Raw genomic sequence first — 12,812 nt, forward strand, 5'->3', positions numbered from 1 at the left:
GGGTATTGATTTACAGCTATTATGTAGTAAATGCAACAGCTGTGTCTTTGCTAATAGTAGAGAAAATTTCAACAGTAATTTTACAACTTAATACATTATTGAAAGATTAATAAAGTTTTATGGTTATACTATTAAAGATTCAGGATTTGGGAATGGAAGAGTAGAAGAGGAAAAATTTGATATTTTAAACTATATGATATGAGGAGAGGGATATAAAAGATTCTATGGCGGAGTAGAAGGATGTTTGTAGAATTGGGTAAAGGAAAGAGAAAAGACTGACAAGAAATAGAAGATAAAAGAAAAAGGGAGAGAAAAACTATATGGGGGAGTAAAAATAAGAGCAAAAAAAATTAAAGGGAGAAAAATTAAGTGGGGGGGAAAAAGGAAATAGAAAAGGTGATAAGCAAGGAAAAAGGACAAGGGAAAATTCCACAAACCTCAATAAACTGGTGAAGAAAGGAAAGGAATAAAAGAAAAGAGAGAAAACAAAATAAAACAACTCCCCAATGAGCAAAAAGAAATTTCTCTGTGATTTTTGAATGTGTGCTTTTCTTCCAGTATGTACAAGTTTAGGGCAGTATCTAAGTCAAAACGTGTCCCTGCTCACATTGGTAGGTAGAGAAGCCATCTGTACTGGAGAAGTGATCTATACTGGATGCAGGTAACAGCAGGTAGTAGGACTGGGACGAGGGTGCCAGTGTTGTCTTTCAAATCTAGAGCATCTCAGGCTACGTCTAGTCTCTGGTTGTAGGGGCAGGGCTGGGGCCCCTTAGCTCAGACCCCTCAGGGCGCCTCTTTCTGGCCTGATCGTGGCCCCTGACCGCTGTTCCCTGACTATAGCTGTCTCACCCCATCACTGTGGGAACATAATACCGGGAGTCCTGAAGGGAAGCCGTCCAGCAGTGGCTCTGAGGCTCAGGTTCAGACAGTCAGCCTTGCCCTGGACTGGTGTGCAGCCAAGCGCTCTTTCCAGAGGATGTGGCGGGCACTTGGACAGGAGTCATTCACCAGTGGTTGCCCGTTGAAGGACTCACATAGGAGCATAATCTTGCGGTCTCAGCATTTTGCAGTGCCAGCCAATCTGTTCCACCACTGCATTTTTCCCTGAAATCCCCTGAGTCCCCAGCTTTTACTTTGTCTCTGTGGATTTGGTTTCCCTTTCCCGTGAATTAGGAGCTGGTGAGAAGGTGCAGACTGTCGCTTCTCTGTGTTACCTTCTGTGTCTGCAGTTTCCCTATAGGTTTAAGTTCCCTGTCAGAGCCTTTCTACTTCCTAGGGATGTACTTCTGTCTTCTTTTTCTCTTCCTCATGCTGTTACTCTTCAGGGTCTGGATTTTGAACCTCAGAGGCTGTATTGTTGCATACCACTCTGCCATTTCCCTAGAAGTCTTGTGTTTAGTTATTGAAAATGGTATACCTGATGTAAAGCAATTGTAGCAACGAGGGCCATGGAAAGCTGCCATGCAGGGAAGTTTTGGATTTGAGAGATAATTTAAAATTCTGGTGTTTGAGAAGTATTAATTATAAATACATAGGGTGCCCATTATCCATCAAATTCCTTCAAGATGAGTGTGTTCTGCCAAAGTGTGAATTTCTCCTATGTATTTTCCTAAATGTCTCTATTGCCTAAAAGACCGTTTTGAAGGCAGACAAAAAGGTTGGTGAGTCAGGTACAGGATTTATAACTCAACAGTAGCTCTGTTAGATGTTGTACAAACTGTCTTAAGTATTAAAAAAACACTTGAGGGGCTGGGGATACAGCTCAGTGGCACAAGCGCCTGCCTAGCAAGCACAAGGTCCTGAGTTTGCTTCCCAGTGCCAAAAACATAAAGAATAAGAAAAACTTGGCACTTCATATTCTTTCTTTATAACATTTTTTTTTTTTTTTGAATTCCTGGATGTAGACTTTTCTTTTTTTGAGACAGAGTCTCACTATGTAGTCTGGCTGGCCTGGAACTCCTAACAGTCCTCCTGCTTCAGCCTCCTGAATGCTGGGATTAGTGCGTGCCACCATGCCCAGCTAGGCTGTTTTCTTATAAGGACTTACCATGTGGAGCAGCTGTATTGTAAGGCCCCCTGGCTTCTAGGTTTTCTTTTCCATGGAAGTACATCGGTGTTACTTAAATAAGTGAAAAATGTGCCTAAAATCACAACAGCAATGCTAAACACTTAGAAAAAGTACGAGTGTACTTTATTTAGACCGTGTCTGTAATTTGATGTCCTAAGGAAAGAAATGTAATGACCAGAATGAGTAAATGTGTGCATTTGAGGAAGCCCCTCTGAGTCACTATTCAACCATTTTTTTTGTTTTAAAGGAGTGAACCTGGCTTTTTCTGTTGTGTAGACATAGCCTAAAGAAGAAAAGAAACCAGGAGTCTGTGAGCAGCTGTTGACAGGTTAGAATTTAAGTCCTGAAGCCAGTAGTGCGATGGCCGCGTTGCAGTTGGTTGATGCTCACACAGTAGGGACTTCGTAGAGGTGTACCGTGATAACTGCGGTTGTCGAGTGACTCAAAGTTTGAGCTTCCCAGCGCAGTTCAAAAAAATCTGTGTGTTTGTAATTTTGCTGGATAGTTGGTCCAAAAACCCTACTGGGGAGAAACCTGCGTGAGCCGAGAGCGGCACTGCAAACCAAAGGGGTGACCCTTCGGTCGTAAGTGCCACTCTTATCCGGACAGCACACGATGCTTGTGTAATTCTTGGTCCTCAGAACCAGTTACTTGGTCGGTCAGTTGGTCCATCTCTTTCTCTCTCCCTCTCTTTTTGAATTGTCCTCTTTAATTGAAAAGCTAGCAAACTAGTTACATCTCTCCCCTCAACCACATACTTGGTGGTTACTGAGTCTCTCGGCAACATATTCAAAGATAAGATTAAAAATTTAAAAACAAAACAGCCCTCAGGTCCACCTGAAGCAGCCCTGCTGCACAGAGGCTAACCCACCAGGCCGTGTGGATGGACTCCAGGAGGCAGGAAGACATGGAACAGTTACTTCAAGTGGCCTTTTTCCGGTTTCCACTCTCTGAATGTGGATAATATTTTGTTAATTCTATTTCAAAAAACTTTTTGCAAGGTGTTTTATTCACAGTGCCAACTTTTAAAAGCTCGCTAAACAGTAGTCAGAAATTATGTTACAGAAAGAAAGCTCAAATCGTCCACTTTCTATGGAGAAGTCGCAGTTCAGTTTTTATTCAGAGTAAAGAAAAATAGTAACTTAAGCTCAGACTAGAAGAACTCCAACCGTGGGTTTGGAATCTACTCAGACTGCACATGCAGTGAGCACAGTAATATGCGAGTGCAGTTGACTCACTGCTGTGTTTGTCTGCTGTTTGCCTAATATTAACAATTACAAACAGCAGCCCAACCAGTATTTGGAACAGTCCTGAGAGTGTTACAGTGTCAGACAAAACATTTCACTTCTCTTTCCACCAGCAGTTCTCCTTGTGCAGATGGGCTTCCTCCTCTTCAGTAAAGGAAGTTTTGATATTCAAGGTTTTGCAAATCTCCTCGGGAATTTTCCCTTGATCCTATGGACAACCATCTTGTATGTAACATCAAGCAAACCTTTGATGTCCTGGTAGTTTCCTGCCAGAATAAGTTCAAAAAGGGTTCTTTGGTGAACTTTCAGAAGCTCTGGTCCAGACAGCGATACCATCTGTTCAGTTTTCTTTGTTCTCCTCATCCTCAGGAGGAGGACGCATCCTTGTGGTGCACACACCACTGAATGACCTTTTTTTAATGTTACTGCACTGGTGTTTGGTAGAGGAACTGGATCACCCTCTCTGTCATCATCCATTCCCAAATCTTCCAAAATGATCTTGATCGTCACAGATTGTGTGGCAGTTTCATCAACTTCAAGTACTGCCCCGTCAGAACCCTGCAGCTTCATTGAAGGCGTGGTGTACGGTCTCCAGAGGACTGTGGTCCGAGGCAGGCGGAGCAGGAGGGCGCTCCCACGTGCAGGAGAAAGGCGGTGGTGAAGCCGGTGTTACTATTATTTCTTGTGGGAAAAGTATGTTCTGTTCTCAAACCTTTCGGTATTCAACATGAATTTGGATTGAACTGAGTTCAGCAATTGCACCATAATTGTGTGTGCTATAGCAGAAAGGACCACAGCTTACATCATAATTAGAGTTTTAAAAATTTAGATAGCTGGAATTGTATTATTGGAAAGCATACTTTTTATTAATATCCCAGCAGCTCTCTGATGTCAGCTTTTGTCATCATATGTAAAGTTGGCAATCACGAATGGCTTCATGAGTTCATTTTTTAGAGCTTTTTGAGATTATGTTAGGCTTCACCTAGACTAGCGCTAAGTCTCTGAGGCAGGGTCCCCTCTGACCCCTTAGTGCAGCAGCGGCAGCAGCATATATGCGGCTTCCTCCCCCGTGATGGTACCAGACATGTTGATTGCTAGTACACTGTTCCTTAGAAATTGCGCTCAAGGTTGAAGAGTTGGGAATAATTAACAGCAGTATGTTGCTCTCTTTAGTAGCTTTTTTGAGATGCAGTGTATATACTATCAAATTACCCCAGTTATATTTTAATAAAGGGAAATGGTAATAATAATTACTATGTTTGTAGTATCTGAGATGATACTCAGGGCTACATCCCAGTTCCTTTTTACTTTTGTTAGATTTTGAGACAGAATCTTGCTAAGTTGCTCAGGCTGGGCTGTACCTCGTGCTTCTGCCTCAACCTCCCAGAGTGCTGGAAATGCAGGCATGTGCCACCCCACCTGGCTGGAAATTTTAATAGGTGTTTAAGTACAAACTTTACCCCTTTATAAAGTGTTGAATATTTTTTCAAGAATATTTCAGTAAGATGTTCTTTTCAGTACTAATCAAATGATCTTTAGCATTTCTAAGTTTGTAACCAGGTGAGTCCGAGTGGCGCTGGAAGGCTGGCTCTCTGTGTTGGAGAAATACAAGGTTATATGGATTGGATGAGCATTGAATCATGCTGGCTAGTCGCCAGTGTTGTGAAATTCCACCGTAGGGTAAGCAGTGGTCAGACTGAAGAGGATTGCTAGGAAATGCTTTGCTGTTGCAGGTAGAAAAGAGTGAATCACAAAAGCATAGATCGTAAGTGTAATGAAAGTCTTGTCTCTGTTCACCAAGCATGTACATCCTCATTTCATGACAGAACTGTTTTTTTTCTTTTACAACTAATTAAATGACAGATCTTTCTTTCTTTCTTTCTTTTCTTTTTTGTTTTTTTGAGACAGGGTCTCACTGTGCAGTTCAGGTTGGCCTTGAGCTCACTTTATAGCCAGGCTGGCCTTGAACTTGTAACGATCCTCCTGCCTCAGCCTCCTGAGTGCTGGGATGACAGGTGTGCACCACTGCGCCCAGCTAGTGACAGATCTTTCTTTTAAACTAATTTATCTTTCTTTTTGGCATAATACAGTACACACCCACCCACCCCTACGTAGTTGTGACACCTAAGAACTAGCGTAGTAAGTTGTATAAAGCCAGCCCCTGTGTAGCTACTGCTGAGATCCGGAATATCACATTGACCACTTCTTGAGGGTGTTCTGTGTTTGTCTTCTTGATTACAACCGTTCCCTACCTCAGTCCTCCAACTATGATTTTTTAATAGCTCACTGTATACACACTATAAAACTGCACATGTATATACCTGCCCAGAATAATTCGGGGTTTTCTACCTTGGACCGGCTGTAGGAACTCACGAATAGCAACACACGTGTGTGACATTCACCTGCTCCCACAGCCCATTCTCTTAGCAGTACACCCAGTATTCGTTTTAGTTTCATCCAGTTTGAGTCACGCCTTTGAAAATACCCAGACTCGACTCAAACTTGACTCAAAACTAAATAAATAACTAAAAACGCAAGACGTACCAACATTGAAGGATCCAAAACAGTATGTGAGAAAAGAGGACCCAAAGCATTATTTCTCAAGAGGGTGCTGCAGGCCCTACAGAGAAAGCAGCCCAGGCTCTGGAGCTGGGCAGACATGGACCCAACTGCTATGGACCACTGACTGGCAGTGCTACCCGGAGGGGTACTGTGCTGCTTTCTCTTCGATTCATCCTGTACAAGGGGAGGGTCGTGGCCTCTGCTCCAGAGATTCACAGCAGGTAGTGCATGGAATTATTTGCAGGGATGTGTGAGACACCGGTGAAAGACATCACTCGGTTGTGCCCGACTGTCTCATGCCTTCGTGCCTTTCATGAAGTTTACTTTTGTGTTCCTGCAGGAACGATTCCAGGTGAAGAATCCCCCCCACACATATATTCAGAAGCTCAAAGGCTATCTGGATCCAGCGGTCACTAGGAAGGTAAGGGGTCTGTGGCTTCTGTACTGTGGACAGAGTCCCCTACATTGGAAGTGATTTTGCTCTGCTGTGCACTAGTTCTGCCAGAGCCTCCAGGAGAACAGTCTTTGGATGACAACAACATGAGAAGACAAAGACAAAAGAAAAAGCTCTTCGCTTAAAGATGTGTTGGAAAGTGTTTTCCTAGGTGGGAGTCATGTACCTCTGATGGTTATTGACTTGCTGTCATTTCCAGTCACACAGGGCAGCGGGTTCAGTCCAGAGGGGGTCAGTCCCCAGAGTAACAGGCTTGCCAAAGGGAGTACTCGTCTGCTATGCCCTTTTGATTTCCAGGGGCCTTTGTCATCCTGGCTGTGTCCCCGCATCTGGTGTTGATGCTTTTTGCAGTTTCTCCCATGCTAGGCCCTGCCCCTGGCCCCAGGAAGGTAAAGGGAAAATGGCTGATTCCATTCTCCACTGACTCCCTCCTTTTACAAACAATCTCAGCTTTGTGCGGACACACAATTGGTTTAAACTGATGCCTTGTGGTAGAGCATGCAGCCTGGCACAGCCCTGCAGCCGGCTCCGTCCTGGGAGTCTCCGCGCAGAGCTGTCTCTGCTCAGGGTGGATGCAGGGGCTCCTCACCAGACAGCACTCGTTTTCCCCTTGACCTTCAGAATCCCTGCTTTCAGGCCCTGGGAGAAATATTTCACCCTGAATCACCCCTTTTGTTTCGGTGCATGACTCAGGAGAAAAGAAAGGCGCTCTCTCCTTGGTTAGTCATTGTGTTCAGGGTTCATGGCTTTTTAAAAAAATTTCTCCTTTCTCTTCATCTTCTGCTACTAACCCTTATTTCCATCCTCCCAGAACCATCAAGCAAAGGAAGATAACCATATTTTCTTTTGTCCTGTGGTCGACACACACAGGGGGTAAATGTGGGAGTGATGGTGAAGGTAGGGGACAGATCGTCGCAGTTTTCTCCTTATCACGTGAGCCTCGAATGGAACATAGCATTCCTCATCTTCTGAGAATGTCTCTGTGAAAGTGTCATTAAGTACTGACAGAAATACAGGACCCATTTTTTTTTTTTTTAAAGATCAGTTACCAGTCTGCCAAGATGCAGCGGTGCTTAATTCTTACTGATTTGTCTTGTTTTTCTTAAGAATAGAGCAGCCTTTATTTCATCAAGTTAGAGAGGCTGATCAGGGATGACATACCACCCCACACAAAGTATATCTCCCTCCAAAGAAAGCAGGTGTTTTTCTATTGTATTTTTTTGCACAGGGGCAGCAGATTCTATTGTAGAGTACATTGCTAAAGGTTTTCACAGGTCTCCACACTTGTAACCTCCAGGCTGGCCACGCAGACCCGGCACTGGGCACCTCTTCTTGAGCTGAGTGGGGCAGGCACGCTGGTGTTTCCTCACATGCAGAGCATGTTCCCCTCCAGAACAAGGCTCCACATTTTTCACATTCTGAAGAGCAAGCAGGAAATACACAAACTCCCTGGGAGTGCTACATAGGTTCCCAGCCCCCAGCCCACAAAGAGAAGGGTGCTTAGGAGGCAGATGTGGGCTTGCCGTGATCGTGGTGTCAGCTCCATTTAGAGCAGTTGTTTCTGGGTCAAGACAAAGAATACAAAACAGAACAACAGTTGAGCTTTTCAGAAAGCATTTTGGTCCCTCACCAGTAATCAAGAGGAGCAGGACCAGTGATAACTGTCTGGGTCTTTATTCCTGATACCTCTTTCCTGAACATCATGAGTTCATCCGAGTGGTCTTGTTAGGTCTGTGGCTCATTCAGAATTAGTCATTCAGCTCAGAAAAAAACGAACTGGATGTTGGATTAGCCATCCCTGCTTTTGTAAGATTTCTGTGAGGGGGCGACGGTAGGAAAGGGTGTATTCCACGCAGCATAATTGTAATGCTTAAAGCCTCAAAAGAAGGAGGTTTGTATGAGACAGGCATGGCTTGCGGTTAAAATGAGCTTAACATTCCCAGTGGTAGAGGGTGGTGCTGGTGATGGCAAGATTTCAAGTCGCGCTTTAAGCTTTCGCTGGTCAGCTGAGCAGTATTCCTTCAATTGGTCTGGAGTCCTCCAATACGTGGGTTATTAATTTTTTGCTCACCCTGAATAGAAGATACTTAATTAGCTCTTCTTTCCAAAAGAAAGCTCTTAGGCGTGCTCTTTATCTTTTCTTCTAAGTAGTTTTAAGTGACACCTTGGAGGGCACACATTGAAGAGCCTAAACCAGATGTCTCAGGCCAGGCCTCTCTATGACCTCTTCATTTAACACCAGGCAGTATTAGTCTGTGCCTTTCAGCGTATTCATGTCTGGCAGGAAAAAGGCTCTTGACTCGAAGAAAGGAGCCTGGTGCTTTGCTGATGCTGCAGTCGTGCCCTGAGCCCTATTGTGTGGCTCACCCAGGCCTTAGGACCTTCCTGGGCTCATCCTGGACCCTCCTTTTTCAGGAAGGAGAAGACGTATACAGCAGTTGATGGGTCCTACCTGCTCCTCCTGCTGGTTCCTGTGGGCACGTGCTTTCTCTGTTAAGTGTTTTAAAGCATCCTGGATACATTTAGAAGTGCAGACTATTAGCTCTCATTGTCCATGCATTAGGGAAGTTGATGCCAAGGCCATTTCTCTGGTCCAGAATCCAGCAGAAAAGTGAGTAGTTCTTGAGGTAATATAGTAAATGGGCAAAGGAGCTTAGTTTGCCTCAGCGCTCATGTACTTGCAGATGTGTAGGCTGGGCCTAGTGCCTAGGAAACGTTAGCTGTTGCTGTTCTTGCTGTTATGCAGTGTTCTGAGTTAGTTAGCTTATGTTGGTGCATATTTTTTACTCTGCTAAGCTTTCTGTGCTGCACTTAGGCTGGTGGTGTGAACGGGCTGATCATGTCCGGAGAAAGCAGGAGGCAGAGCTGGGGATGAGCCAAGGCTGCCAGGAATGAGTTTGAACTACACCGGACAGCCGGCTTGGCATGCCGCACATGCAGACAGCCTGAGGCTGAGGGCCCAGCGATGGGGATAGCTGCCTGGCATGACCAGCACACCTGGCCGCAGCTGTGTGACCACAGGCCCTACTGTCCTTTTAGTAAATGCAGAACAGAATTCTTGTTTTCTCCTTTCTCTTCCCTCCTGTATCCAGACTACAGAACTGCCGGCCCCTCCTATGTCTCCTTTCCACTCCACTCCTCATGTTTTTCTCCTCGGAGTTTGAAGAGTGCGAGAACCCTTTAACCATCCGGCCTCACTCCCCTTCCTGCCAGGTGCTGCATTGCTCAGCTCATTGCTGGAGAACTGCTCAGGAAACTCTGGGCCTGCACATCACACAAGACCTGCAGAAGGAGGAATGCCTGTCGTCTTCTTTTGTCACATTAGGGCTTTGTTATTTCCCATATCCCAACTACATCCGTGTTCTAAAAATATAAGAAGGTCTTTCTTTTTTAAGGTGTTTTGGGAGTGGCAGTTAGGGAGAAACTGTGAGGAAATGAAGGGCTTCCTGTCTGTCCTGAGCAGCCTTCCAAGTCTGCCTGCGCCGTGGGCCCCCTACTTAAGACTTGGCTCTTGCCCATTTATATTTGTTTTGTATAGTTGGCTGCACTGGTATTTGTTGCGGATAGATTTATGATTGTCATCTCTTTCTTTTAGATTGTTCCCTTTAGAAGGATAGAGTGGCCTTCTTTATCTCTCTTAATCAGTTTTGGCTTAAAATCCACTTTGTCTGCAAATAGAATAGCTACCCCTGCTTTTTTCTGGGTTCCTGTTGTGTGGAGTATTGTTTTCCATTCTTTGACTTTCAGTCTGTGGATTTCTTTTTGAATTAAGTGTGTTTCTTGTATGCAGCATATTGTTGACTCTTGCTTGTTGGTCGACTCTGCCAGTCTGTATCTTTTGATTGGTGAATTGAGGCCGTTAACGTTGATGGTTACAACTGGTATGTATTGACTTATATTTGTCATGTTGTTTTCCTGTTGTTTGCACCCTTGTTCTTCCCCACTTCTGTTTAATTGTTTGCCTTCCCTGATGAATTTCTTCTGTTGCAATTTATGGGGTTGTAGTCCTTGTTACCTCTTTCGAGAACAGCCTTCAAAACATTTTAGAGGGCTGATTTGGTGGTCATAAATTTCCTCAGATGTTCTTTGTCTTGGAAGTATCTCATTTCTCCACTGGTTTTGAAAAATAGCTTTGCAGGGTACATCAGTCTGGGTTGAAGGTTGTTTTCCTTTAGAGCTTGAAATCCTTCACTCCAATCTGTCCTTGACTTGAGTGTTTGTGCTCAGAAGTCAGCTGTGATTCTGATGGGCTTTCCTTTATAGGTGATTTGTTTCTTTTCCACAACAGCTTTTAAGATTTTATTCTTTTGTTGAGTTTCTGGAATCTTGGCTTTGATATGCCTGGCTCTAGAGTTTTTTTTGAGTGTGGCTAATTGGAGTTCTATATGCCTCACTTAACTGTATGGCAAATTCTTTTTTTCTACCAAGGAAGTTTTCTGCCATGGCATCTGTGAACAGTTTTTCTTTTTTTTTTTAAACATCATTTGTGTTATCTCCTCCTTTTTTGTTGACTCCAGTTATTCTTCTTTGCATTATCTAGCACCTATTGTTTTGATTTCTTGTGGTCCTTTGCTATTTTTAAGAAATGCTAGGCCTGATGTGGTGGCGCATGCCTGTAATCCCAGCCAGGAGGCTGAGGCAGGAGGATTGTTGCGAGTTCAAGACCAGCCTGGGCTACAAAGTGAGCTGAAGGCTGGCCTGAACTGTATAGTGAGACCCTGTCTCCAAAAGACCCTCCCCCTAATCTTCCTTTTCATGATTGCTTACTACAAGCCTGTCTTCTAACTCTGAGATCCTGTCCTCATATTGGCTTAATCCACTTTGAATACTTTCAATGGAATTTTTATTCTCCTGAATATCTGCTTGAATCTGCCTTATGGGTTCGATTTCTTTCCTATGCTGAGCATTTATGGCTTCCTTGATTTTCTTAAGCGCCTCTATTTTCTTGTCTTTGTCTGCTCTAGAATCACGAAGCATGGTTTTCACTGCAGACACCATATCTGTGGTTATCTGAGAATTTACTTCTGATTTTTCTAGAGCCTTTGTTGTTAACACTTCAAAGAGGCCAGGCAGGTGGTATTTGGATTGACCCACATCATTTCCCCCTGGGTTTGTCTTTGGTGATCTGGATGTCTGGAGGGGGTTGCATCTTTTTTAAGTGTCTTCTCATTTTTTCTTTTCTTTTAAGTTTAATTGCTGCTGTGATGTTTGTACATTGCCTGTTGTAGGCAGCTCTATTGCTAGTATTTGGAATCTTTAGTCATTGACTACTCCTAGCTATCTTCCAGGTGTAGCTGGTTTTTGGTTTTTGAGTCTCCTGCAAGATCCGCCTCTGTACTTTGTTTGGGATGACAAGTTGCTGCCGGTTGGCCCAGCCTCTGGTTCTTTGGTACTGTGCCACAATATTTTCTGTGGCCCTTAGTCAATCTCAGCCTTGGAATACCAGGAAGAATAGCTGATTAGAACAATTATGACACTTTTGGCTAAAGTGGTACCAATGACAGTAGCATAAAATGTGGCCACCTTTAACTGCTTGAACTAGACTTGTGGTTATAAAACAAAATCTAAAACAAACCAGAAAATTGTATGCCATATGTAAGTTCTTAATACGTGAATTTTGCCCTCAGGGGTTAAATTCTAAAGTAAAATAGAAAACAGAGAGGTGTAAGAAGAAGAGGAGATTAGAAGGCTGAGGACCAAGGGGGCTCACGCTCACTTTGGGAAACTGGTGTAGAACATCAGGAAAGAGAGAGGACTAGCTAAGAGGAAGCACAGAACTGGACCACAAAGCACAAGCAGGTTCGACACCACTTTCACAGTCACGTGAAAACAAGATCGGACAGTGAAGAGGACAGAGAGCGAAAAACTGAAGGCAAAGTGGAACAAAACTATAGAAAAACATAAGAGGGAGAGAGAAAGAATAAAAAGGAAAGAAGAAGTCTGCTTCCATGCCTGTCTCTGTGGTCCTGGGTAGACAGCGTGTGGGACGGGTCCGGGTCTATGGCTCTGCCCCAGCAGCAGGCCGCGCTTCTGGGCAGCAGGAGCAATCCCAGCGCAGACCCGGGTGGCTGGAGCCAGAGCCCAGTCCTCCCCTCCGCCGCCTCCCCGGCGGCCTTTGGGTGCCCATCCCCGGCTGGGTGCGCAGGCCGGCGGCTCCTCCCTCCTGCCCCGGCCCCTGCCCCCTTCCCTCTCCCTAGAAGGCTCCCTTGGGTGCCTCCTCTTTGCTGAAGTTTCTTGTTGCGCTCTGTGTGAGCTTCCCTTTGCACCTCAGCTCCTGCCTGGGCTCCGGAGCCTCGCTTCCTGCCGTTTGCCCTCCCCACACTGCTGCTTGCTGCCCGGTGCTCTGCCCTCTTGCACTGTGGGATCCGCAGGTGCACCCTGCCTTGTCCTCAGGCACCAGTCTCTGAAGCTACAGGGCCCGTTGCCCTGGCTAGGTTGGCTGTCTGGCTGTCTCCACTCTCTTGCGGCAAGGGAGGGTGTG

At 44.9% G+C, this 12,812-nt stretch overlaps 1 protein-coding gene and 1 pseudogene across 1 annotated transcript in view; one reads left to right on the forward strand and one right to left on the reverse strand.

The window, feature by feature from the left end:
* Fmnl2 (formin-like 2) overlaps positions 1 to 12,812 on the forward strand; it is a 151,195-nt gene that overhangs the window by 42,691 nt on the left and 95,692 nt on the right. The window contains exon 3 of the mRNA XM_013517443.1: positions 6,218 to 6,298. Within this exon, the coding sequence (XP_013372897.1) occupies positions 6,218 to 6,298 (81 nt within the window). The remainder of the gene's footprint in view (positions 1 to 6,217; positions 6,299 to 12,812) is intronic.
* LOC102014833 lies at positions 3,410 to 3,885 on the reverse strand (annotated as a pseudogene).

This window comes from Chinchilla lanigera, unplaced genomic scaffold (assembly GCF_000276665.1).
Source record: "Chinchilla lanigera isolate Chin_1 unplaced genomic scaffold, ChiLan1.0 scaffold00039, whole genome shotgun sequence".
NCBI classification, from domain to species: domain Eukaryota; kingdom Metazoa; phylum Chordata; class Mammalia; order Rodentia; family Chinchillidae; genus Chinchilla; species Chinchilla lanigera.